The sequence below is a fragment of the Blennius ocellaris genome (genome assembly GCF_963422515.1).
Source record: "Blennius ocellaris genome assembly, chromosome: 20".
Classification (NCBI taxonomy): domain Eukaryota; kingdom Metazoa; phylum Chordata; class Actinopteri; order Blenniiformes; family Blenniidae; genus Blennius; species Blennius ocellaris.
In genome coordinates, this window is record NC_137669.1 from 16,727,384 (window position 1) to 16,753,194 (window position 25,811).

Consider the following 25,811-nt stretch of genomic DNA (forward strand, 5'->3'; position numbering starts at 1 on the left):
GGTTATAAAATCACCCGTGTTAGATTGTCTGTCTGCCTGCCTGTCTCGTAACAAGATATCTCGAAAAGTACTGTGCGGATCTTCATGAAAATTGGTACCGAGGTGCATTTTGATCAAAGGAAGAACCCAGGAAATTTTAGTTGGTAATCTGGATCAAAATATTTGTCACAATACAACATTTTCATTTTGCAATCTATTGTGTTGTTTTCTTTCATATTATGATCACTGAACTACATAAATGGATAAAGGCAGTTGATCTGGATGTGGAATATGTGTCATTTCCCTGTGTCCATGTCTACCCTTGGTGGAGGTCATAAATCTCTTGATTGCTCTTGTTGGAATTATATTTCAAAGTTCCAAACTCTTTTTAATGAAATTTGTCAAGTAGTTTGGTGCTTTGAAAGTTACGACATGAAGCTGACATATATTGTACATGTTTGGTTTCAGACACTGGTGCTGCATCAACACGACGTGTTAAACTTGGAATTTTTTGAATTGGTTTCTTGGAGAAGTGTTTGGTGTCTTTCTTCCGTGATGTACGACTGGAAAAGGTATAATTTTAGCTTCACATTGGAAAAGGCAATCAAGGCTGTGACTGCTGTTTGCAAGTCAGGCTTTAAACGGTTTATCTCCATTGTATAGACCCGCTCAATATTAGACGTAGGTTAAAGAATGTGTCTCTTCAAGAATGTCGAATTTATTGGCAATGCATGGTTAAATTCCATAATGATAAGTCAAACTCCAGAATCCTCCATTTTCACTGTAGTCTCTCCTTGCACATGTGCAGAACAACTGTTGATTGCACTGAGGTGCGCACGTGGAGTACTTTCAAAAAGTACTCTCTCTATCTCTCTCTCTCTCTCTCTCTCTCCCTATCTCTCTCTCTCTCTCTGTCTCTCATCAACCTGTATCTTCTTGCTGTGGGCTCACCACTACACCTCTACAGTTACATAATGCACCTTTAAAAGAGCTGTGTGCATATTTTACAATTGTGCAGCACTCACTCATGCAGGCTCATGCTCCGTTTAAAATGAGGAATTGCCAAAACAAATGACTAATGGACTGTGTTAAGATTGATTACATTTTGAGCCATATCAATTGGGTAGTACATGTAGTCCATCATTATCTCGACGCTGCAGCGTTCATCTCGCCTTAAAGTACCCCGTTTTTTCTATTAGACCAGCATATTGGCACACTGAATGGTTGCAAAAGTTTGAGGATAGGTGCATACTTAACTAATTTGTGTGAACTTTATCATTATCAGCGCACCTCTTTTGGGTTGATGATCGACCTGCTTATTCCCCTACCATTCGCTTCCCATAGGATTTCATGATGCAAATTAAAGGCTCTACATCCGCTTCACAGCAGCAGCCAGGCCAAAGTTCATCAGAGCATAAACATGTCAGGCCAAGGAAAATATTTGAGATGTATAACAGACACAGAATGTTGTGAAGTTTACTTTGAGCTCCAAGTCTGGAAGGGTCATGCGATCCAAAATTCTCAGAGGTCAAAGATTCATTAAAGTAAATATCTTCTAATTTCTCTCTTTTGTCTCTGAATGTCTCCTTTACACCTTCACTCTCCATCACTTTCTTTCTGTCATCACCTCAGGAGATTGTATTTGGTAGGAAATCAGGTTTCTTCAAGAGGGGAATACTGTCTGAAACTGTCTACACATACAGCAAGTAATGTAATATTTTAAATAACAGTCCACTGTCACACTGTGAAACTCGTTTAACTCTCGAGACGAGAGCAGATTTTCTCAACAGGTAGGGTTACAGCAATTTTTCGGGGGGCGCCAGTCAACGGAAACGGGGTTAGTGAAGAAGTCTTAAAGGCACACATCACATCCCCAACCCAGCGGAGTACCGAGAGTACTGTATTCTAATACTTGTGGAAGTGGTTGTGAACCATCCCAGGTGTAGTCTCACCCTTGACCCAGTTGCCTTGGCTACCATTTACTTCCTGTCCTTCCAGCCTCTCATCTTAGATCACAGAGGTGTTTTCTTAGAGTGTTTGGAAGAAAGAACTAAAGAGAAAAGGATGAAAAAAGAGACGCAAGCAGAGACGGCGTGTTGCGGTTTTGGCCTCGCCAGCTCTTTCGGCCCTGATGCAAGTGATCGTGAAAGCCTCTGGGGTAGCTCCTCGCGCGCTTATTTCTTTTCCTTTTCAACTGTGAACAGCCTGCAACCTGTCAGGCTTCCCACACATGTGCTGCCACCACGTTGCCTTGGTTACGCTTGAACTTCGTCTTCAAGCACCGGAGAGAGCGAGGGTGAACGGGGGGTGAAATTTGGGGCTTTGGAAGGCGAGTCCACCGGTGACCCGCAGAGCGTGTCGTACCTGCGTCGGGCCGTGTTCTACCGGGAGTGACACTCGCGACCCGCACGTCTGGCGGCAGGGAGCTGACTTCTGCTGAGGGGATGAGGATTGGCGAAAAGTCGATCCACTGGTTCAGAGGAGGCCATTTCACGCAACGCAGCCTTCAGGAAGCAAGTCATCAGAGATGCCTCGGGAAAGCTGCGTCTCTTTCATAGCTGGCCAAACGGAGCAAGCCGGCGTGGAGGGCCATCTAGAAAACAATATCCTCTAACTAATGCTGTCTAGGGTGACATTCTTTGTTCCTGAGCCTCTCTTCCTTGAATCATTCATTCGACTCTTCAGAAATGCTTTAGTGCTGAGATATATTGTGGTTTGTTGTCATTTTTTTAGTGACCTAATTTTTGTTCTTTTGATGCATTTTTTGAATGGGTGGGGGCCTTTGACAAGTTTAACACCAGCGGTTGGCTGAAACTCTGTGTGGGCTTTGTATAAAATGGAAATATGAAGGCGATATGAGGAAAACAGGCCTTTTTGGCAGCTCTCCAGTCTTTCGAAAACAAGCATGGAGCCAAGATAAAGCACAGTTAGGCCATTGGGAAACCAGAGCATTATGATTCCGATCTCTGTTGTGGGAAATCACCATTTCTGCCTCGCAGTACCCCTCAATACCTGCGGGGCCTAATGCCTCCCGGATGATCAGATAATCGCAGTACAGTGCTATTTAATGCCTGGCGGAAGAAGAAAAGACACAGGCACAAGACCACTTGTTTTAGTGCAGTATTACAACTTGAGATAAAGGTTCAATCTCAAGATAGAATTAAGTAACTTGTCATAAAAAGAAAATGCACAAAAGAAGCTGTTGCCTTGTAGTGTTTTATTTATCCTGCAAGGAAATCTATATCTCACAACTTCCTGTTCCCGATGCAACACTTTTCTTGAACTTGATCTTGTTCTATTGGGTTTTAGATATAATGGTGGAGTATATTAAATTGTCTCGAATGAGCCAGTTTGTATTCATGAAATATCATCAAATGTTTTGAATGACATAGCGGCATCCTTTTTCTGTGTGATTTAGAAATCACAAGACTGTCTTAACTGTTGGTTTGACATTTAATGTTTACTCTGTGGTGGTTAGCACGCTTGCTTCACAGTAAGATTGTCCCTGGTTTGAGTCCAGGTTGGGCTGGAGTTGGAGTTTCTGTAGGTTTTTCATGTTCTGCCATTTCTCCACGCAGGTACGTTTAGAGATGACAATCAGGCTGAGTATGTGTGATTGGTTATTTCTCTTTTTTTTTTTTTTTCATTCTCAAGTGTCCCGTGTTAGATAAGTAGAATCATTTCTTAAATGTCCTCAGACCTCAAAGGTGGATAAGCCCATAAAAACACTTTGACATGAATCTCGTTGGTTGTAAAAATGTCGTATTCAAAGTTTATTGCCCAAAATTCAGCTTTTCCTTGATTTTCAGCCATTTCAATATTGGATCATAGGAGCTCCATTCGGAATCTGTTGTGTCTGTGTGAGCTGGACTGGCTCCGCCCACACATGCCCATGTTGGGAAGAGGTGGAAGTTCTTCTTCTCGTGGTGCCATGTGCCAGAGCAGAGCTGCCTAATTGTGGGAGGGTCAAAGGGAGGGCCTACCTTGATTTGGATTGGCTAAACCCCTGGTGACACAATGTATAGGGCTTGATTACTGATTCGCTCACACTTTTAACAAATTTAAACAAACCAGGGAGAGAGAAGGCAGAATTTCTTCACTTCTGGGGCGTCAGTCAAGGCATGGGGACACATATTACTGTTGGAAAACCATGAGAAGGTGAATTTGGCATAATCTGACCGCTTTAAGGTTGATGCAACATTTATTGAATTTAATATGTAGATATATACTGAGAAATGGAGGGTGGAGGACAGTAATTCACAATAGCTCATACCACGAAACCCTCAACCAAGCATATGTCTCAAGGATGAGACGGGAAGAAATCACTTAAACAGAGAAAAATAGACTCAAGAACTGCTAGAGCTCGGTTGTTCTTGGCGAATTAATGGAGCCACAGCATTTCCTTACTTCTTCTTGCTGAAGATGAAGCATTATTCTTCTTTGAGTTGTATTTTCAGTAATAAATGGCACTGATAACATTCTGGCCTGCTGAAGTATTTCCATCATGTTTGGCTGTGAAACCAAATTAATCCCTCGCAAAAGAGAAGATTAAAAAACAATAATACTGCACATCCCGTGATTTATGGAGTATCATGTTAACGTGCAGGAAGAGATGTTTACAGTGGAGAAAGGCAATAAAGCTGTTTGTTTTTATTTTTCTAATCATGTTTTCTTGACAATTGTAATGCGTGCCTTTTGCACTCAATTTACCGATGGCTCAACATTTTGAATATATTGATGAGTAATTGCAGATCAAACATTTTGCATTGAAAAAAGTGTGACAGACTTTAAAGCGTAAATCATATAACACCACCATACTATGCTTTAGATTGTTTCATAAATGACACTAGTCATAAAGTGTGCCCATACCAAACATGTGGATCACATATACTGCTCTGGGGATCCTGGAACAGAGAATCTGAAACAGTTGTCCATTCATAGGTAGAGGATTAAAATCTGTTTTTAATTACCTGTGGCCTTCATTCCAATGATCCATGATTGAATTGTAACATTTTAAGTCTGACCTTTTGCATTTCTTCAAAGTGCATATTTGCTCTGCAAAGCTTGATCCTTACTGAAATACATGTATGACATTCATTCAGGTTGTTTTAAGTTCAAATTTAACACAGCAGAATCGTGTTTATCGAAAGCAGATTTCTAATGTTGATAACTATGTACTGTTTAAATATAACACTAGCAATAATCTTAATGTTATGTGAGGAATGTGTATTTGTGGCTGCATGTTCAGCATTGAGGGTGAACTGTACATTTATCTGTTGCACATTTTGCACAGCTGTGGACTTTTCTAGACTTTTGTCCCAATATTTTTACACTAAAACTTTCATGCACCACGTTCGTTCGCCTGGTAATGATATTAAGCCTCTTTCCACCAAGGGTTTGTCATCAGATGTGCTGCTGCAATTGTATGTATGGTCAATATGCTGGTAACTAAAGGAAGCTTTCTGAAATGCACTGAGAATTGTTTTACGTTGGAGTGTAAAAGTAAAGCAATAATAAATGCTGGGAACTTTTCAAAACACTTTTTTTTTCTCTGCTCAACTGGTAACACACATTGAATTTCCATCCCACAATCAGCCATTTCTAAATCATTTCTGAGCTATATATGTCTTGCTTATTGTTTCATGAAGATTAGAAAGCTCTACTTTCAGGAAAATAATAGAAAACAGATTTTTTTTGGTCAAGAATGAGCATCTTTAATCCTTGACCCTAATACCTTGTTGTCATGTTCCTGAAACGGTTGTTTAGTGAAACAACCCTGTTTTTGTTGTGTTCCTGTCCTCTCTCTACTCCTAAATAAACTTGATTTAATATTTAATTAATTGCCAGTCCTTCAATGTTTTTGTCCAAGTGAAAATTACGGTTAATGGTCATTCCCAGCTCAAAATATGCGAAAACCGGTGCAACCTGGAATAGTGAATCCTTTACATGATAAATGAAACACTCATACATTTATTCCGACAAGGAATTTGGAAACACCAATTAGCCTCATTTGTTGAGTTGAACTGTGAGAAAACTAGAGTATCTAGAGAAAACCCACATTGACACTGGAAAAATCTGCCAAATCTACACAGAAAGGCCGTCAAGCCCAGCTGAGATTTGAACCGGGAATATTTTTGTTCCGACTTGAGGCTGCTAATCACTACACCACTGTGCAGACTGACTTTATTTCCCTTGTAGCAAAAATGCTAAATTACATCACTGTTAATTTCTCCTGCGGCCTCCAGTGGACCGTGTTGTTTTTACAGCTTGCACAATGAGGTGTTCATGGCTGTTTTTCCACATGGGGATGACCTGACAGATTGAGAGGCATCATGAAGAGAGTGCAAAGAGGGACTGATCAGTGCATACGAACAAATCAGCAAGCAGAGACACATGTCTGTCAGCCAAGTATGTAAAACATCCCCCCCTTAACTGAGGAAAAGTAACCGTAACAAGATCTTTTTTATTCAGTGCAAAAAAATAGGGGCAGAGTGTAGCTCGCTGACAAGTCGCTGAAAGTCTGTGACATGAATCTCAGTCGGGGGACCAATCATGCATTTTAGTCAAGGAATGTCAAGACCCCCGGCTCGCAGCCTCATGTTAAAGCAAAGCCGTGCTCCATGACATAGAGTATGAATATCACTCTAGCAAATGTAAAGCATTTTTTTCATCCATACTTTTCACGTGCTTGAGATGCATTTGACATTTTGCTCCCCTGAGATTGTGTCTTTAACAAAACAGCCCTGCACAAATGGATTAATTCTAAATACCTCCTCTGAGGCTGAATGATCCTCATTTATAAGGCCAGTGGAGGCTGTTGCATGACTTGGGGCAGCACTTAAACTCTATGAACTGGTGAATAGTTGTGTTAAAGTGGTGTCTGTGGCCATGCGGCTTAATGTACCATACCTGGGGCTATCCTTCCCCTCTGGCTTTTACAGTGGCAGTATAATAGTGCTATCTCTATAGCACTCAATAACTTGCATCAGTGAGATGTAGCTTTAAATGCCGATGTGTTGTTCATACAGTATATCCTGCCCACACACACAGTTCTCAAATGTTAACCCTCTGACTAAGATTTTCATTTAAGCCCTGCGAGAAAAGAGCATCTTGATGTTTAACAGCAAGAAAAAAAATAAACGAGCTTATTTTTCTGTATTACTTCTTCCACTTTACAGCACGTTTCTGTATTTGACGGGGTTGAAAACCTAGCTATTCAAAATCGTTGCTTCATGTATTTGTCTGTTTTTTTTCCCACGGCTTTCTTCTTTATTGCACCACTGGGCCTCTTTTTTCGCTATAGACTCTGTACTGAGCAAATGCATTTTTCCTGCTTTGGGGGAAATAGACTCCTCCTGTTTTTTATTAAGGTGAACCCTAAACCTGTCATTATCCTATATACTGTGTGTATTAGGCTGAACTTTGGCTTACGTTTCTCCCCTCCGGTTCTTTAGCGATGGAGAATATTGGACTGGCAGGCTTTCTAAGCACAGCTGTGAGTCTATATTGCTGCCATCGCTCTGCTCCAGTAACCCCTGTGTGGGATGACCCCCCTGACCTCTGTGAAAATTCAGCAGCGGCTAAAGAGGACTGTTAATGCTCGCTCATGATGTACAGCTGTGCTTCATTCAAGGTGGTTTGTTCCTGCTCAGCACACAGTTCACACATGCAAGTCAAATCATGGCAAACGCTCATGAAATTGCATCACATTTCATGTTTGTTTGTTTTTTTTTACTGAGGGAGAAAAATGGAATAAGAGCAGAATATATCATCTATAATCATGTATTTATTTATTTTTCAGAAATTATTGAAGTATTTTGTTCGGGTTTTCTTTTTATATATACCTCTGGTAGAAACGTATGTTTTGAATGAAGCTCTTTCTTATATTTGTTTTAAATTTTTGACTACGACTAATTTTTCCCAGGTGATTATCAAAAAGCACAACTTGAGCTCTATGTGCCTATTTTATTTCTGCTCTACGGATTATTTCCATGATGCCTCATAAAACACAGGTATTTCTAAAATGCCAGATTTCATGAGCCAATATCTCCCACGTCGATGTGGCCGTGCTGGAAATCGTACCATCTGGTCATGTTTGTGGCGGTACATGTGAATTCAAATAGCGCTGGCTATGCACATTGTCGTAAAACATATTACATCATTGTTGCGTGCATTGTGCATGTGTGTGTGAGCTGCATTCTATATGACTCTCTTGTACATTTTCCTCTTTTCAGTCAGTATGATTACCAAGAGGCTCTTCCTGCTGTTGTCGAGTGGACTTTTTTTTTCTGCAGATCCCTGATTGTGTATGCATGTGCTTGCATCTGTGTAATGCACCCGTCTTTCAGTATGAAAAAGACAATCCACCTATTTTCTTTGTGATAGTGCATCTTCCATGAAATGTGTAACATAATAACATTACAAAATAGTTGATGGGGAGGGTGCATTTCTTGCAAGTTGTAAGGAAATGTGTTTTTTGGCAGTGCCAAAGGCTTCAATATGCAAATATATTTTGGACAGTTTCAGTGTACTCTGGTTTCTGCCCACAATCCAAAAACATGTCTGTGAGGTTAATCAGTCTCTCTGTGTTTGTCTTGTGATGGACTGGCTTTTTGTCCAGGATGTATCCTGCTCTATAGTAAGCTGGGCTTGGTGCCAGTGCCACTAACCAGGGCTGACAGGGCCGACCTAAAACACCTGAATACACTAATATCTCAGGCATTGAAGCAAACTCAACCACCATAGGTTTATAACATTTTATTAAAATGATACGATAACCTCTATTGATTTGAAAAATAAAGATCTCTGCCACATCTAACTCTCCATTGGCTGTTTAAGCACAGTTAACATATCCTGGCAAGTGTTGTGTAAAGCAAATGCTTGTACAGCGACTTTTGTACAAACCTGCAAATTTCCCCTTGTATTTGTTGAGATCTTCAGCCTCTCTTGAATATGACACTCTGTTCCTAGAGAGATAACCTGGGTAGATAAAGTTAAAAAAAAGATGATTCTTGGAGAACTAGTGATTTACATTTATTCAACCCGTCAGAGCTCCGCTTCCATGAGTCTTGTGAGTCATGTCAGAGATACGAGTGACTCAGGCAAAATGGACATCCAGAGAATGTCAGAGGGCTTTTAAGATATTCTTGTAGTGAATGAGGGCAGTAAATGGAAATGCCTACTAATGCATGAGGGAGGGAAAATGAGGTTTTGTATTTATTTGAGGGTTGTCAGAGTCCCTGGGAATGAAAACCAAGATTTAGATATCAGCGATTATGTGGCTTTCTGTGTGGTTTGTCAAACATCTTAGATTATTCTGCCTCCTTCAGAAGTATGGAGTTGTCTGTGGAGAGCAAAATATGCATTGTGGAGGACAAGGAAGCAAAAACAGTTAGAATTTATTTGCTGCAGTTGCTCGTGCTGCTTAAAAACCTCATTCAAATGGTATAAATACATAAAGTGTGTGAATACTACAGTGTGACCTGTCAGCACGTGTGCCCTGTGTGCCTTGTATTTTGTCTGTGCTCCAGTGGCCGTGACAGCCGAGGTAACCCATCTCTGAGCGCCATAAGCCAGACTGTCGGCGGATTCAGCCCCCTGCTTCTAGGAACCCTGTTGATAGCCAGCGCATAATGGCACACTGGGAAACCCGTTGCCAGCCTGTAATCCGAGCATCTTATCAAACCAATCAGCGCCTTTCCAGCAAGAACACATCTCGACCGTGACAGAACGGGGTTTCACAACATCTGGCGCTCTGAGAGTGAAAAGGAGGGAGAGAGCGAGCGAGCGAGCATTGGAAAGAAAGTGTGAGAACAATCTCGATGGTCTGGCGTCGAGGTTTTTGATCAACACCACATCCTGCCTTCCCTTCCGACGCAAGGTCAACTTCACGGCCAGTCAGTTGTCAGTGCTTGCCCGCCGGTTTCCGGCGGGCGTTTCTCGGTTACAATAGCAATATTCATCACTTTGTTCCCAACTTTCCCCTTCCAGCCTGGCGCAGCAGTGAGAGGCTACCACAGCAGCAAGACTGCAGGGATGAGTCCAAGCCACGGCTCCAGCTGGAACAGTGGCAGCGGTGGAGGTCAGGGGAACTGGGGTGGTCCCTCTTTCACCCGTTCAAGCCTTCAGCATTATGTGTCCCACCAACACCAACATCACCATGCTCAGTCAACGCACACAAGCTATGCCTACTGTCTGGCCCATCCCTCTGTGAGTACTGTGGATTTCTAATTTGATTTGCTGTGACACTTCTTTCTCGCTGCTGTGCATTAGTCTCATTTCCTTTGAGGGAAGTGTTTATGCAAGCACTAAGTCAACTTTCTCCATTCCCTCCTCCTTCTTTCTCTATCCTTTAACTTTAGTCTTTCATTACTCTCAGCCTTGTGTCACGTATACCGCCCCCCCCCCCCCCCCCATCACTATTCTCTGCTTTCTTTCTCCTACATTATCTTCTCCTTTGACCCCGCCCCTCCTCTGCAACTTAATTTGTTTTTCTTTCATCCATCCACTGCATTGACAGTGCAATGAGAGACTAATTGAGGTACAGACACTTTTGGATGGCTTCCCTTGTCATTATCCTTGGAATTAATTGCTGTTCTGCAATCCGTTTGATTTGACTTTATTGGCGCTATCTGGTTTTCCAATGCAACGTTTGGGGTGTGACTGGAACCGAGTCACAAGTCAAATTTTATTATCGCCGTGTTGCTGTCACAGTCACAGAACTGGAAACAAAGATTTGGCAGGATTTCGTTTCTCTGTATTTCTTCCTGTAATAAATGTATTTACAAGGTTTCACACTAAATCTTTCTCTGGTTTGCTCTTCTTTTCCATTACAACACTCTGATATTCTCTCATCTTACATACACACACCTCTTAAATTCCCAGCAGCCCATTTGGCGACATGTTGAGACTTCCCTGAAGTGCCTGCATGCATTGAGTGAAGAAATTGGATTGGATTTAGATATGATAATCATCACAGTTTGTCAGCTCCTGGTTGCACAAAGCATTCCTTTTATGTCATTCTGGTGATATGAAGGCACACAATCGTGTTTGTTTAGTTGGTTTTTTTTTCGTCAGCGGGGCCGAAATTTTCTCCGAGAGCCCCAGAAAATGTGTTTGCATCTTTTTATTCCACCATTCTTGTCCTCACTGCTGTTTTCACCATCACCAGCAAACAGCCCCATTACCACTGTCATTGCCTTTACCACTACTACCTCCCGAGGCAAAAATGAGCTTGGTTCTTTATAAGCCGCGTTGTTAGCGAAACAGGAAGCGAGAACAGAGCGTTCTGCAGGACAGACATGAAATGTGGTCGTAGTTGCGGTTGCACTTTGTCACGTGTCAGAAGTTTTTTGGAACATCAGTTCTCCTTTCTGTTCTCACTACCACAGAATCTCCAGGGAGCTCAGTCATCGTATTAACATCTACAAACAGACCCCCGGGCGTCTCTTTTATATATTTAACTATCTCTTTTTCGAGCCCAATTCTGAGTCTGTGAGAAGCCACTTTTTTAATGCACAGTCATTCGTTTTCAAAGTTCTACACACCTGCAGGATCAGAGTCTATATCCCCTTCGGGATGGGGGGGGATCGCCATCATCATTAACATTATTTCTCCACTGTCAGTTGTGTGTAAACATGTTTATTCTGCATTCACATACACATTACTTCTAATCCATTTCATATGAGCTGGCTCACTGAGTTGACTTTTTCAGTCTTGGTAGTGCTCAGATTGAAACGATTCTTGTATTCATTGACACAAAGCAACTGCAACTTTTCTGATCCGACTAGCCTTTTAGGTAGTTATGTGATCTAAAAGACATGTATGTAAATCCATTTGCAATGGGTAGATTGGTCTTTGTTTTGCCTCATTGTTTACAGTGCAGCTTCTAATTCCAAGAAATGCTCATTGTGTGCAGACAAAGTCTGAAACGATTCATCACAATATAGTCTGAAAATCAACAACAGACACCCCATTGTCATATTGTTTTTGTTCTAATCGCCGCTTTGTTGGCCTGTGTGTATTTTGATATTCATGAGAGATTGGTTCGCCACACTACTCTTTTCGTCCCCACCTAAACCTTCTTTTGTTACACATCGCCACAGGGCCATCACACCGCTGCCCTTATTTTGACCCTGTACCCTGAGACCATCGCTAACTCCGCTGGCTTCGACTGGCCTGTTTTCATCGGACAGCAGGGACGGTTGTTTCCTTTTCAGCAGTTTTCATTTTGTCCCCGCAGAAAGCAATTTCTCCCCCACCATCATGCCTTTCGCCCAGTGCTGTTACGAGTCAACACTTTGGCCTCAAGGAGGATTTGCGGTGCTTAGAGATGGCTAATCCAGACACTGACGGTAAACAAAGGCAGGACTCCAGCGTTTCCAGTCTGCTTAGTGCATTTTACAGCCTCTCATATGCAACACATACTGTAGTGTACCTCATCCCTGAACAGAAATCCCACAATTCACAAACAAACCGGAGCAGACCCCCCCCCCCTCCATTTTTACAATCTTCTCTCAAAAGCCGCCCCCTTCGCCGCTTTCATTGCCTCTCTAAATGTTATTGTAATTTCAGGGATATTAGATGCAAAGAATGCCCAACAGAAAGGGAAGAAAAACAGAACTGATAGCTCAGCATGCGTCTGTCCTCTCGGCAGAGAGAGGTGAGTAAATAAAGGGGAAAAAAGAAAAGCAAGTAAGGATCCAGCCGAGATCAAGAAGCTTCGCCTCCAGTGGGTTTGTAATTATAATGGAAGCGGATACATTTCCACTTTTAATATGGTGGGATGAAGATCCCTTGGGGGGGGGGGGGGATTGTACGACAAACCAGCAGCAGAGAAAGTCGTGTAGAAGTCAGGAAATGTGACTTAAAAGAGAGTCAAAGTGATAGTGATTTTTCATGTGAATATGCAACTCTCACTCTGATAAAATGCATGCATATTACTATGGATTGCATAAATGTTGGCTTTTTTTAGTGCAGGGTTTTGTGACATTGTCAACCAACAGAACTGTCATCATAAGGACAAAACTTTTACAGCAGAAACTTGAGCATGAAACAGTTGGTTTTCATCATACAATGGGTGAACTTTGAGCACATTTTATATTTATTTAATTCAGAGTTTCATTTGACATATGTATGATCACTCAGGTTGATGATGTCGATTTCATTTTTAGGACAGATTTGTTTTTTCCACTTTGTAGTAAAATGATTTGATGACTGTTTCATCAGAAAGTTTCCCTCAGTCATATTTTCAGGTCTATAAATCTGTTTAGAGGTCATTTGAACACTAATACATGAAAATGTTATTAAAATTTAAACAACAACAAAAAAAAGGAACTACTGGTAAAAACATTAACAATCTTGAGCATGGTAGCATGTCGAAGTCAAATTATAGCCCTTTTTTATGCTATATAATCTCTATCAGTCATTATATTAACTTTTTCAGTATGGCTTTTGCAAGGATGTCAATTTATCCCAGAGATAATTATTTATAATCATTTTCTTTTGCAATAAGTGAAGAAAACTGAGGGCCACAGACATCGTGAGATGAAATGCAAGAAGACATTGGATAGATGTTAATGCAAGAGGAGGAAAAAAGAGAAGCACAGGGAACATATCACCTCACGTCAAATCTCACTTCTTTTGTCTTTGCACTATTAACCTTGCAGCTAAACAAGTTTGGTTACAGCAATAGTGAGTGAACCAGCCCTCAGCTACTTTAGTGTAACAAAACCTGACAGGCTAATGATTACACGCAATGTTATTGGATTCCCTACTCGAAGCCACATGCGCTGCAAAGACCCCATTGCTTCAACCAAGCATCATGATATAGATTTTCTGGTCTATGGAGAATCGATCACAAGCACAATAGCAAAGAAAAGGAAACATTTTGTTCAGGTATTTTCCACAATTTAGTGTGACAGAGCCTATTTAACAGTGGCAGTGGTAATGGACATACATTGTTCAGTAAAGTGTAGATGTTGTAAATGGAGAGGCCACTTTGCTCCTGACACATTGCCTTCGCAGTACCTCGTCCCCAAAAAAAACATTTCTTTCTGTTTGCATGTTGAACATTGTCGTGACATTATTATGTACATGTAATCAGTTATTTCTTGTCAGTGAACACAACAGCACTTACATTTATGACAAATAATTTCATTGTCTGAGATTTTATAATGCTCTACTTCATATCAGAAGTAGACCAGATAAGATAGGAGTATATCAGGTAAGATTTGTTTGTCCAACATACAGTACTTTGAAAACAACTTATTGTAGCATATTCAGGATATTTAATTTATGACCAGTGGAATTCTCCATCCATACATCCAGTCATCATCCATCTTCTATGATCTACTTTACTGAATCATCGGTGGCTTTGAAGTTGGCAAACAAAACACTGAATCCCAAACTTCTCCTATAGTGGATGAAGTAAACGCCCTTTGCTTTTTGTGATGACTTTTGCAATGTTGTGGCTCATTGGACCTTGCTCAAGTACTTTGTACCTCACTGGATAAAAGTTGGTGATAATCAGGACATCCATGCAAAAAAATTAACAAACTACTGGCCAACATTTACAAATCGAAAGCAAACAAGCTTAAAGATGGATTGTCCATCACTGTCAGACGATTCCACTCTTTTACAAGGCTATAATCTTAAAAAAAACATTCTTGCAGATCGAAACTTGTTTTTACAAACACATGAATTTTTATTTTCTAAAAAAAAAAATGTTTAAAAACATTTGGAATTGAAGAGTGCGACTTTGCCAAACTTCTAAAAAGTTTCCGGTTGCGTCCATTATGTAGTCTCCAGTTTTCTTCGCCTGTTCCTCGCACAGATCTCCTGCCTTGCTGGTTTCGCTCCAGCTATCATCGCACTTATCCACCAGTGTCTCCCCTCACAGTGTGTCACTCGTGCTCCCATCCAAAGCATTTCAGATACAGAATTTTAATGCCTCTGAGCAGCTTGTTAACGACAATGTCCAGCACCTTTTGCTGGCTTCTCAGCATGATCTTCAAAACTCTATTGACGGTGCGATTTCCTGGCCTGACTGGCATAGTTAGATATCCAAGTGTCATACCCAGCATATATCTCTTGTCTCTGAAGCCTCCATGCTGTGGATTTATAGTACCAAACTTGTCATAGCGCCCAGAGCTGAATATATATTATTATTTCACCATTTAAAGGAGATAACTCATTTCCAGGAAAATAATCTGATCTTTAATTCAGACTAATATGGTAGATGAGTATCATGTGTTTTTGCATGCATTGCAAAGGTAAAGTTGGCAAATTGATAGGGAAAAGTGTTTTTGTGTACCCTGGAAGTGAAATGTATTAGCTGGAGGTTAATTCTCTCAGGCAGCTTCATACAGGAGGGGGCGGAGCAACTGTTCAACCAGCGAACCGTTGTTTCGACTGGGACCGCTATAGAAGTAATCAGGCAGGTCTTTGTGAGATAATCGCTGGGCAGTTTGAAAGCATCTTTCAACCGTGGAATGATGGTTGAATAATAAATGTAAAGAATCGAAGCTTTCTGCCAAACTCAAGAGCTTTAGTGAAGTTGTTGACTACATAAAGCAGTGAAACAGTGCAGCACACAGCACAATAATATGTGCCCTTGGCTTTCAACCTTCATTTGTAAGTTTTCTCCATATATATATGAAAATAGTCTGCTTAATCATAATTTTAAATGTGTCTAGATATCACCCATGGTTCAATAGTACTGAATCAACTGAATACAAATACATGTTGTGTTTCAGCTTACATAAGAACTAAGCGCATTTATTTTTTTGTTTAATTTTTTTAAAAGCTTTTTTAAAGCTTTTTTTCTTTCAAGAACCAAGCTGATTTGAGTTCATTCAGATGTGTTAAAGACAGTAGATAATGCTTAAAGGTCTGTTGGTGTGGTTGTGACAAGATATATGCGTAAAGACTGGGGATGAATTCTGAACTCAAGGGCCAGACCGCATTGCATCTACGTACTGCTGCAGAGTTCATCTCTCTTCATAACATACAGACACACACACACACACACACACACACACACACACACACACACACACACACACACACACACACACACACACACACACACACACACACACACACACACACACACACACACACACACACACACACACACACACACACACACACACACACACACACACACACACACACACACACACACACACACACACACACACGTCCTGCAGAGGACAGCCCCTGCTTTCCTCTTCTGTAGGATAACAAATATTTCACTGCTATTTCACTGCCGGGGAATTGTTTCCTGGACTGTTGGAAGATATTTTCATCTGTTCTCCTCCACTTTATACATCTCTTCTTATCAGCAAAGATGCATTTTTCCCTCTAATGAAAACATTTGGCTGCGTTATCACTTCTTCATCTGGGAACAACAGACGTCCCTGTAAAAACCTTCAGTTCAATCTGGAGGTGTCGCCCCAGTAAACTGGAGATTGGTGCCTCATTAGACTTGCCGAGCACACAGCAGCCGAACCTTCAGTCAATACAAACCCGCTAGTAGAGATTCCCAGCACATCCCTGGATCCAGGTCTGAAAATTCGAGGACGAGTCAGAAATGAGACATCGCAAGATTGTGAGAGAATAGAGGATGTTCCGGGAAGAATTGGCAGAAATAACAAACAAGATGGAAAGTACAAGAGAAAGGTCAGAAAAGTACGATTATCAAATCTCAGCTGGAAGGCAAAGTGCTGTTCCGCTGCGTTAATTGAAGCAAGCGTTTAACCGCAGTAATAGACCTGTTTTCTTATTTTTCTGTATTGGATAAGAATCAAATGGAAATGTCAATAAGAAATGTTTGATTTCTTAAGATTAGAAGTGTTGACTCTAAGTCCGTGATGGCCGCTGCCCTGCATATTTAAGACCTCTCCTGGCTCCAAACCATCTGAATCCAATAAATGTGTCGTCGCCGAGCTCAGAAAAAAAGCCAGACGATGAGAGACTCATTACAATCAGGCCTCACAGCAGAGGATTGTTGAAAACATGCACGGCTGTAGCCCTGCAGGATCAGGATTAAACACCTCCGCTTCAGATCATCACCTATTAACCAGTTCACGGTTTTGCTTTCTCTTGCTCTGCTTTCATTTGTCTGCCGCTGTGAGGCCTGAGCTCTGGCTCAACTGTTGGTGTTGTGATTAGTTTAATTAGCCATAACTCACAAATACCCATTTATACAGGATGACAGATGATACTGTCACTTAGCTGAATCAATGGCCGGATTGCTGGCAGTAGCAGAGGGGGCATCAACTGTCTGATGGCTTGCACGAAGCGTCCCTGCAAGATCAGTTATCCGGGGGATCTCTCTGGAAATCAGAATGAAGAAACCACAGCTTGAAGTAACTAGCAGAGAGGTTTTTTGAAAATGTAAATGTGGCTCCACAATATAGACAATGCTGTGCAGCTTTCTGTGAAGCAGTCTTCAAAGAAATCCACCATCCGAGAGAAGGATCTCTGATTTCTAACAGCAGAGGCAGCAGATGCAGATGTGTGGCGTGGCTGCGGGAGCCTCATGGTGGTTTTCTGATGAAGTACTTTAGCTCGCGATTTAGAGTCTGAGTCTCTTTCATCAGCCCTTGAATGAAGAGCATTGCTCATTCCACAAATACTGCAATGATTCATCTCTGCCATGAGCGAGAATGGGCTTTGTCTCAGTAATTAATTTAGCTCTCGGGACAGCAGTTGGAATGAGTCGTGTCTTCGAGGCCTAATTAAAAGAAGATTGTCAAACATATTCTGGGTCACACAAGCTCAGAATCTCCAACCATTTAAGTGGGATTTTTCGGCACTGCCACCTTTTCCTTGGTGGATTATTTTGCCGGCCCGACGGTATGCGCATGACAGTATGCAGACTGAAAATAAATGGGATTATTTGTTTTGTTGATTTCTTCAGGCACCACTTGGAAATTTAGACAGTAGATGTTTTTTTGTTTTTTTTTATTGGCTTTCTTGAGTCAATAACTCAATCCACTTATGGTTTTATGCCCTGCATGTCTTTCTCTTTCGCTGAGGTTTACTTTATCTGAAATCACTAGAAATCTCAGGACTCCCTGTTTAGTTTGTGGGGAATAGCCACACGTTTAACTTCCTCTACCAAGCAAATGTAGCGTGTATCTGTGCATGAAAATCCGAGGTTTAGGACAATAAGATTCAAACCGTGGGTGGAGGCTCAGATATTGGCACACACATTCATCACAGCATATCAGCTGGAGGAGTCATTTTACTGAACCAGTCACACCGACAGACTGACAGGCGGGAAGTGTCTATCTTATCTGTCCCCATAATGAGAATCATTGACTTTAGCTACAGGCACAGAATGGGCCTAACAGTACACACACACACACACACACACACACACACACACACACACACACACACACACACACACACACACACACACACACACACACACACACACACACACACACACACACACACACACACACACACACACACACACACACACACACACACACACACACACACACACACACACACACACACACACACACACACACACACACACACACACACACACACACACACACACACACACACACACACACACACACACACACACACACACACACACACACACACACACACACACACACACACACACACACACACACACACACACACACACACACACACACACACACACACACACACACACACACACACACACACACACACACACACACACACACACACACACACACACACACACACACACACACACACACACACACACACACACACACACACACACACACACACACACACACACACACACACACACACACACACACACACACACACACACACACACACACACACACACACACACACACACACACACACACACACACACGCACGCATGCAGGTTCTGAACAATTAAGTGCGAGCTGTTGGGCTTAGTGCCTGGGTCCATTGTAAGCGCTCTAAACCTGTTAGACTGTGACAGACCATTAAAAGGCTGCCAAGGCTTCCTTAATTTGCTTCAACAGTGCACACTGAGGCAGAGTGACTGAGTGCCCTGAGTGTGTCTCTCTGTATGAATGTGCATTTACTTCTCATGACACTCTTTAGCTCAGCCCTTCAGATCCATCCCCGTCACCTTTACAGTGACATTCGCTCACTCCTCTTCTTCGTCAAGTCACCGCTTCAACCCCTACATCGGAGAACCGACAATGATCACTTCTGCTTATTTAGGGGGGAAAAAATCCTCATGCTGTTAAAGCTGCTGCCAAAAGTAATTTATTTTTGGAGTGGGCAGACTGCTATGAACACAATGTAAACAACAGTAATTATCTTTGTATTGGATGCGTTTGTACTTTAAATTAAAGCTGGTATCCCTTAAGCTTGTCAGTTTTTAACGTTATTAATATAGCCTTATGTGCCGCCATTGTGAAGCCCAGAAAGCGCTCATTTGTCATTCTTATGAAGTGACATGTTTGAGAGTGCCAAGGAAATCATGTTAGAAAATAAATAACTGTTGTAAAAGGGAAAATGATACACCTCTAGAAATTTCACTCCCTGTTTGTATTTTCACGCATTGAAATCCGCAGTGTTTCCCAGCTTTTTTGTGTGAAAGAAATGACTCCTTCGATGAGCAGTTAGACATTTAACTTGAGGCAATTGAGGAGGATTTTCCTTTAAGTGTCTCTGAAGCCAAGTGGATTCTAACCGAATCAACATGGTCATAGTGACAAAGCACTTTATTTACCAGAATGCCAAACCAGTTCGCTGGAAAACCGTGTGTGTGTGTGTTTGACACTTCAAAACAAATGCCTTTCGGGTGGATGTTTCACCTAGAAGGCATTTCCTGTCGTGACCAGAGCTTGGCTTTCTCCACCATTAGGAACTAAAGGCCGGGGCCACAGAATCCTGGGCGCCAGACCACAGGAATATCCAGAATCTGACAGCACTTTCAACTCTCCGCATGTTTCATTTCCTATTTCACAAGAGAGCGGGCGGCCCATGCAAATTCCTGGCTGTGGTATGCCACCAGTCTTCATTTAGTTCATGGTTGATAGTAGATGTTGGACGCAATGGAAGATGTTAGAGGGTGGATTAGGAAGGGTTCTGGCAGAACTTACAGGGATTTAAGTGGGTGTCTTCTCTTGTTCAGATCATGCAGACCGTCATATTTACATGCCGTTGCCGGCTTGGTTCTTTTTCTTGGCTGTGTTTCATGGAAAATTTATCGCACCTCATCTGTGAAATCGCTCTTCAGCAATTCAGTTTGCACCTGCTCCTCTCTGTACAGGTGATTAGTCAACGACAGGGCAGGGCAAGGAAACATAAATCACATATCCTAAGCTGTAGATGTAACCTTAATTCATAATGTTCGACTGAACGTGCCTTGCTTTACAGCCACACATACATACACATGCACACTTACATGCATTGACATCCATTTGCAGATGGGTTTTCATATATGGCTGCCCGGGGGCTGTAGTATTGGCTTTAAAAACACCCATAACATCTGTAAAGCATTACGGCTGATTATACTGGTCCTTCAGCGCAATCATGCAATATGGGCATGAGCAATGGCTCAACATGAACCGTATGGGAAAAGAAGAGATGCTGAGGCCTCCACATGTCTGACGAAACTGTGAGGCCCATGGCTCCATCCACATAGGAATGCAGCCTGATGCATTAATGTGACACAATTTTTTTTTTTTTTTTGGTTCCCACACTGGCGTGAACCTCACTGCGTGCATGTAGGTATGTATGCATATATGTATGCATGTATGCTTGATCTTGCTATGTATGATATCTGATCTTCTGTGCAATGTTAAAACGTTGGTATGCCAGATCACATGAGAATCTGAATATATCAAAAATTAATGCACTCCAGATGCACATGTTTTGTGACTTCACAAAGAAAAACGGTAAACAAAAAAAGTATTTCTGACCTCAAGTCAGCAAAGTCAATAATTGACCATTAAAACAGCATAAAGCAGCAAGATCATATAGGCGAATGAAAAAGAGTTGCTTGATAATGGAAATGGTTTCTTTGTTTGATGAAAGGCTCAATGAAAGTGTTTTATTAGGAACATATTTGGTTCATTGTATATGACCTGGACTTTTCCAGAAGTGCACAATTCTTAAGTGTGACTCAAAGTCGTATGAGATTTGGGGCTCAGATACATTCACAAGCTGTCATAGAGGTTAGCCTTTCCCATTCTTCTGGTCGTGTTGGCTCTTTCCTCAAGATTTTCCTGTTGCTGTCTTCAAAATACAAGATTGTTTAGACTCGGATAATAAATAAAATTCTTTCTATGCGGCCCGGTACCAATCGACCCTCGGAGCAGTACCGGATTGTCAGTCTCATTAAGTTTGTGTTGTTTTGAGTCCATCTCAGGCAGTGGCAATACTGGCGCTTTTTGTTGTTTGACAGCTGTGAACATAGCACTGTTCAATGTATACTGAATAGCAATAAATATAGTTAGAGGCTGCATTTGTTCTTATTGTTTGAAACATTATTAAATCACGCCATCATTTCAGCAGTCAACCATAGTCACCTTCCCATCAGCATAATCACAGTGTTAAATAGCGAAACAATAATTTTGCAGAGTCTAAATCTACACTTCTACATCTAAAAGATTACCTTTCGGTGGTTTAATATGTGCTGCAGCATCACAAGCTTGGGATGACGTGCCTATAAATCTTCCCTCCTGTCTGTGTCTTAAACAAAGCAACACTTTTTTGTTCCTTAGGCATACATTCAAAAGAGAAAGAAGAATATGAACGGAAGGAATGGCTAGATCCATTTTTCAGTTGCTGTGTCAGGTTTTGCCACTGAGCTAAGCTGCCAGCCTATTTTTGATTTATTTCACAGTACTGTTGTTTTTTTGAAAGTGTGTTGTATTGGCAGCACAATCGCAGCGTTCGAACAAGCCTTGTTTGAGGAGGGAGCTTGATGGTTCACTTCTCTGTGGGCTCCATCAAGCTACAAACAAAGAAAGACACATGAAGGCACACATGTTATTGCACACTTTGTTACTGCAATGGAATATGGCAATCTAATAGGACAAGCACCACAAGCTATCTAGGCCACAGCATAGCCTATGTATATATGTGTCAGCTATTCTGTCACCTGTTCTTAAAGCATCTTTTGATTTTGTTAGGTTGTTTCTGTAGCGTCTCCTCTCACTGTATTGCAATCTGTTGTTATGCTCGCAAATAGTAAATGATGATTTGTGGTCTGAAACATAAACCTTGCATATAATAAGCATTTTTTTCCCCCATCCATCCTCTTCTAGCAGCCTCGGTTGTGCGAAAGGTTTGTTGGAGCTGCTCTGCTCCATTTAGTTGGTGCACTTTGATGACTTCAGTACTGGTAATTATAGAGGCGCCGCCAAGGAGGCAATCTAAAAGTGCATTGCCCTCAAAGTCTTACACTTACTGATATCTAAATGTTACCCTGTGGAGTTTCACCATAAAGTGAATGTTCTTAATCATCCACTATATGCTTTCTAGTACCTCTGTGCCATCTGCCAGTATTACACCATACAAATCCCATGACGATGTTCAAAATAATGTACTGTGTGTCAGAAAAATGCAGCTCGCATTGAACTAAGCCAAGATATATGTCAAACATGCTTAAACAGAGGAGACTACACTTCCTGAAAGTGTAATGTTAACGTGAAGGCAATCCCAGGCTTTACTAGAGAGCATATGCTCCTGCACCCATGAATTGTGAAACCACCTTTAATAATGCATTTGTTTCACCATTTAGTGGAGGTTAAACATCCCAAAGACATTGCTTGTCCATTTTATTTCTGGAAAAGTTAATTGCTTCATGAACACAAAAGGGGGAAAAAAACCTCAAAAAAAACCCATAAACATTGGTTTTAAGTTTATTCATCTCATTCTGCAAAAGGCTGCCTCGAATTTGTTTTGTAAAAGTAACTCTCTCGATTGAAGCTGCAACTAGTCAGTGTTTTAATTACTTATCACAATGTTGAATATGTGTATTTCTACAGAGGAATAAATTGTTTATTCTTAGACTGGATAAAAGCGCTGCCTTCAAAATATTCAGTTTGGTCCCAGAAAGCTTAGCGTCCTTTCTCCGCGGAGTTTGCATGTTCATCCATTTTTATCCTGTGCATGCATGTTTGTTTGTTTTTTGTTTGTTTGAGTTTCCTCTCACAGTTCAAGAACATGAATTGGGAGCTAATTTCTGACTCTAAAGTATATAGGTGTGACTCTGCAATTGGAAACGGACTGCTGGCCTGTCACCCGTCGTCATCTGGGATTGACTCCAGCACACTGTGACCCCTGAGTTGGATAGATGGCTATAGAAGATAGATGGTGAGTGTCATGAGGGCATTTAGACTGGCTTGAAGCTGTAAAGATGTTTAACCTCTCATCCAATAGGTTTAGGTCAAGTCTTGGAGGTCAGACTGGCGAGTTCATGTCAATTGAGTTTTATTTATATAGTGCCAAAAACAACCATCATCTCATGGCACTTTCAGAGAAAAAAAAAAACCAGACAAAGAAAATCTTATATCAGCAAGCACAGGTAACATGGGAAGCATTCTGCTGCAGGAGAGACCAATAAACAAGTTGACATCAGACACCATTGACTTTATGGGAGCGGGTTGCACAGATTCAAAACTTCCAGTTCCACATGAAAAGACATAAATGTAATTTAGTGGGGTGTAATGTTATAACACATGAGTGTATGGAGTGTGAGAAATGGAGATAATCTCAGTACAAGAAAGAACGTCTCCTGGCAGTGTAAACTCACAGAAGTTCAGCCAGAAATCAGTCCAGGGTGACTTGAGGAAAGTTTTCAGCCTAATCTCAAAAGTACAGACGGTGTCAGTTTCCCCCAATGGAAGCTGGAAGCTTGTTCCACAGTTTGAAATCTGTTCAAATCTTCAAGCAAGTCCAGTTGGCTTGACAATACTATAGAAACACCACAATCTCTTTGTATTCAGTTCATTCAAAAAAAACAAAAAAAAAAACTACCCTGACTCAAATGGGAGATACAAACCAAGCGGCAGGTTTTGTGCTCCATTACATCCATGGAGCACAGTGAGAGTAAGCCAACCACTAGTTTAACTGCCAATTAAAACAATGAGCTGAAACATGCTGTTTAGCTCTGTCAAATTGAGGATAATTGAAGCGATGGGAAACAATCCTGTGACTTGAACACATGGGGCCACCTCTTCTTCATATGAGAGTAGCCGTGTGATCTGTTGTTGATACGAAAATAGAACCTGCTCCAGAAGTCAAATAAGTGAACGGTCAGGCAGCGCAAACAGCCAGACGACAAGTCAACTGGTTTCCTTTGGGAGCCGGGTCAAAGTGTCCCGTGTTTTTTTTTGTATTTTTTATTTTATCGGGTGTTGTGAATTAGCTCGCTTAGCGACTGTATGTGTTTTATATTTACACCAAAACAAATACGTGAGAAAAATGCTTTGTCAGTTCATTCAGCATTATTTAGTCCCGAAGCTTGTCTCTTCGACTCTTCCTCTCCGTTTTCTTTGTCTCCTGGGCCTCGTGCTTTGCATGCACAGGATGAGACACCGGGGGAGGTTAAGAGAGGAGCTGGAATAGAGTTCTGCTCCATTTACCACCCTGAAATATTCCTCTTAGAACGACACACTCTGTTTTCTCTCTCTCCTTGCTCTCTGTGCTGTTCCTCACTCTGCCGGTCCCCTCCCTCTCACTCCTCATCTCGGTGACATGTGGTCATTTCACTTCATTCCAAGATGGCTTAGCAGTGCTTTAAAAATTTGCTGCTGTCCTCCCATCCCATCCTGCTCAATTGCAGGCAGCATTGAGCTTCATAGGCCCGTACAGATCCGTTCCCGCGAGCTATAACTCTTCTTCCGATCTCCAATCTCTTTTTGCTGTGGGCAGAACCTTTATCTATTGCTTCTCAATTTCACTCTTCTACCTGCGTGCTTTTCACAAGGCTGCCCTTAAATATGAGTTACCCCACATACACCTTCGTATACAAATATACAATCGTTCTTTTTCACTGCTTTGTATGTAGGGTGAGTTCAGACGCATTCCAGTATAAAACTGTCAGATACTTAAAGATGCAGAAGTGCTCTCAAAGACAGAAAAAGTAGCACAAAGCTGACAAGAGTGAACGGCTTTGCACTTAGATCTATTTAGGGCATTAACACAATGAATAAAACAAAGTGCACACTGCGCGCGTTGTGATGAAGTTGTGATCTAAGCCTGTGTCTAGATTTGTGCAGAGTGAGTTCTAAGCAGTTATGTCTGTCTTTTCTGTGCGATGTACTGCCTTTTTTCACATTCTAAACATTGTGGATTTTGAACATTTTGGCTTAGCACGCCCACGCAGAAAATGTCTATTGTTTAAACCCACTCACTCCCTGCCTGTGCAGCACTTAAACCCTGATTATGCAGAGATTTTCTTGGCCTCCTCTCTTCTATGTCTGCATGGACGTAGCTGTGCTGTCCCCGGCAGTAGGAGGCGTGTTGCCAATTCACACAAGGACACGACCTCGTTGAAGTTGTAGTTTTACACGTCACATGAGGCCACACATGAAGTCTGACCTCTGATCGTCATGAAGTGTTTTCACCTTATGTGTCACAGTAACCTTGACCCATCTGTGGTCTGCGATCATTCTCAGACATTCTGCTTTCCTTTCTCGAAAAGGGGAGCTGACATGAACTCACCACACATAGACTGGGTCTGCACACATGCAGCTGCCACAGCTGTAGACCACCTGACTTTAAATGTATATCCATTAACACTGAAGCATGCTCAATTATAGCTTTGTACACACACACACACACAC

The 25,811-nt window shown here is 41.6% G+C and overlaps 1 protein-coding gene across 1 annotated transcript in view; it reads left to right on the forward strand.

The window, feature by feature from the left end:
- Positions 1 to 25,811, forward strand: part of LOC308144829 (RNA-binding motif, single-stranded-interacting protein 3) — a gene marked incomplete at its 3' end in the record, with an annotated part of 293,608 nt that overhangs the window by 53,611 nt on the left and 214,186 nt on the right. Inside the window, exon 3 of the mRNA XM_080516066.1 lies at positions 9,970 to 10,188. Coding sequence (XP_080372192.1) covers positions 9,970 to 10,188 — 219 coding nt within the window. The remainder of the gene's footprint in view (positions 1 to 9,969; positions 10,189 to 25,811) is intronic.